We start from the raw sequence: 1,652 nt of genomic DNA on the forward strand, positions 1-1,652 counted from the left end.
AAAGCATATGTGTAAAGTACTGCAAGCATTCCATTAGAAATGGTTATTTAAACTATAATTCATCCACCTTGGTCTCTAGTAACAAAAAAAGGTCTTACCAGCAGTGCTTTTCTCCTAAGTGTTCCTGGTGCTACTGTATGGAGAGTAAATCTCTTTCAGATCCAGTTCTGCTGCTGCTGTATTACGTACGGTACCTGACTAGAGCAGACCCCAGATCCGTCTGGTCCAGGAACCAAACTGTGGCGGTGGCCAGAAGTGCCACCAGGGACAGGGATGGAAAAGACGCAAGTCAAATGTGTTGGCCTGTATGGACCACCACAGGCATCTCAGCGCTCCTCAAGGCTGTGTGTCGCTTTACCGCCTAAGACACAAGTAACCTCGACGCTAATCAGGGCCTTACCGCAGAAGAAAGCCAAGTTAATTCAGTGTGTCTGCTTGTGGAATACACCAAAATTGTCAGTAAAGGTGCAAGCACTGACAATTAATAGACTTAAAACCAACTAAGTATCAGCTGAGTTTGACAGACAGTAGGTTATTTATTTCATATGGGCTAATAATATTAAAAATGTTAAGTTTTAGGAAAAATAATTCCTTTTTATCTGTTAGCAAAGAATGCGGTTTAAGCAGCTAAGGCTTTATAAGAAGAGCCATCAAGAAAATTTCTTCTACTTTTGATGCTAATCTCAGAAAAGATTTTGTATGTTTTCTAAGGAACATACTATAAGAATTAATGCTTAACTCGCCTAGCGATTAAAATCCCATTAAAAGAGTAATTTTTGGCTTCCTATGTTTATATGAATTTTTATTTCTGTATTACTTTTTCCCAAGGTATAGTTCCCTTTATGCACTGTGATTCATGGATAGAAAGTCATCTAATTAATACAAGAAATACTTTGAACAAGATCACAGGAGTGGCAAAACCAGAACAGATTATCGGTCTATTACAACAGGCATTTGCTTCGGGGTTGGCCTATATACTTGGGGAAAAAAAAACCAAAACCACCAAACCAAAAGCAATTTTACACATATAGGAGGGAACTTTGCAGTATTACACAATGAAAAAATGATCTCAGCTCTGGCAACCAAGAGCAATCATTAAGTTTTCTGAGGCACAAGGGTAGATACTTAATTTTTTTTCATAGCATCCTGAAAAAAACCCAGCCTATCGTACATTTTAACTGTTTAAGTTCTATAAAAACGGAGGTTTTGCTGGTGGTCAACACCAAAAATAGGCCACATGGGAGTGCAAAAAAAAATGTATTTACGGTAGGAACTGGGATACTTGATCTGAAGCAGACAGCCTGAGCCAGCATCAAATGGGTGAAGGCAGCACCATCTTCAGCAGAAGAGAAGGTCGTTTCAGTTCAGTAGCTTCGATTTTGGTACCTTGGGTTTTTTGCAAGCTCTGCATTGGGAGCACCGTCATTTGCAGGCATTTCAGCCAGTCTCGTGTCACACTGTGGTGCTTATCTTACAACCCCGGCTTCTTGATGTGTCTGAATGTTCAAAAATTTCACACTTTTAAAAGGTCAGAAAATAAAAAGGCAGCAAAAGAGAGCCCAACCGAACGAGGAACGCTTATGGCCACGATACAGAAAGCAGGCTGTGGCGATTTTTAAGCGGGTCTCGTGGTTGCCCGGGGTCCCGTGCCT

The 1,652-nt window shown here is 40.6% G+C and overlaps 1 protein-coding gene across 1 annotated transcript in view; it reads left to right on the forward strand.

Annotated features, from left to right (window-relative positions):
- Positions 1–273: 273 nt before the first annotated feature.
- The window catches only part of SLC40A1 (solute carrier family 40 member 1), an 18,097-nt gene continuing 16,718 nt past the window's right edge, over positions 274–1,652 (forward strand). The window contains exon 1 of the mRNA XM_035899121.1: positions 274–372. Within this exon, the coding sequence (XP_035755014.1) occupies positions 274–372 (99 nt within the window). The remainder of the gene's footprint in view (positions 373–1,652) is intronic.

The sequence above is a fragment of the Egretta garzetta genome, unplaced genomic scaffold (genome assembly GCF_000687185.1).
Source record: "Egretta garzetta isolate BGI_Z169 unplaced genomic scaffold, ASM68718v1 scaffold297, whole genome shotgun sequence".
NCBI classification, from domain to species: Eukaryota; Metazoa; Chordata; class Aves; order Pelecaniformes; family Ardeidae; genus Egretta; species Egretta garzetta.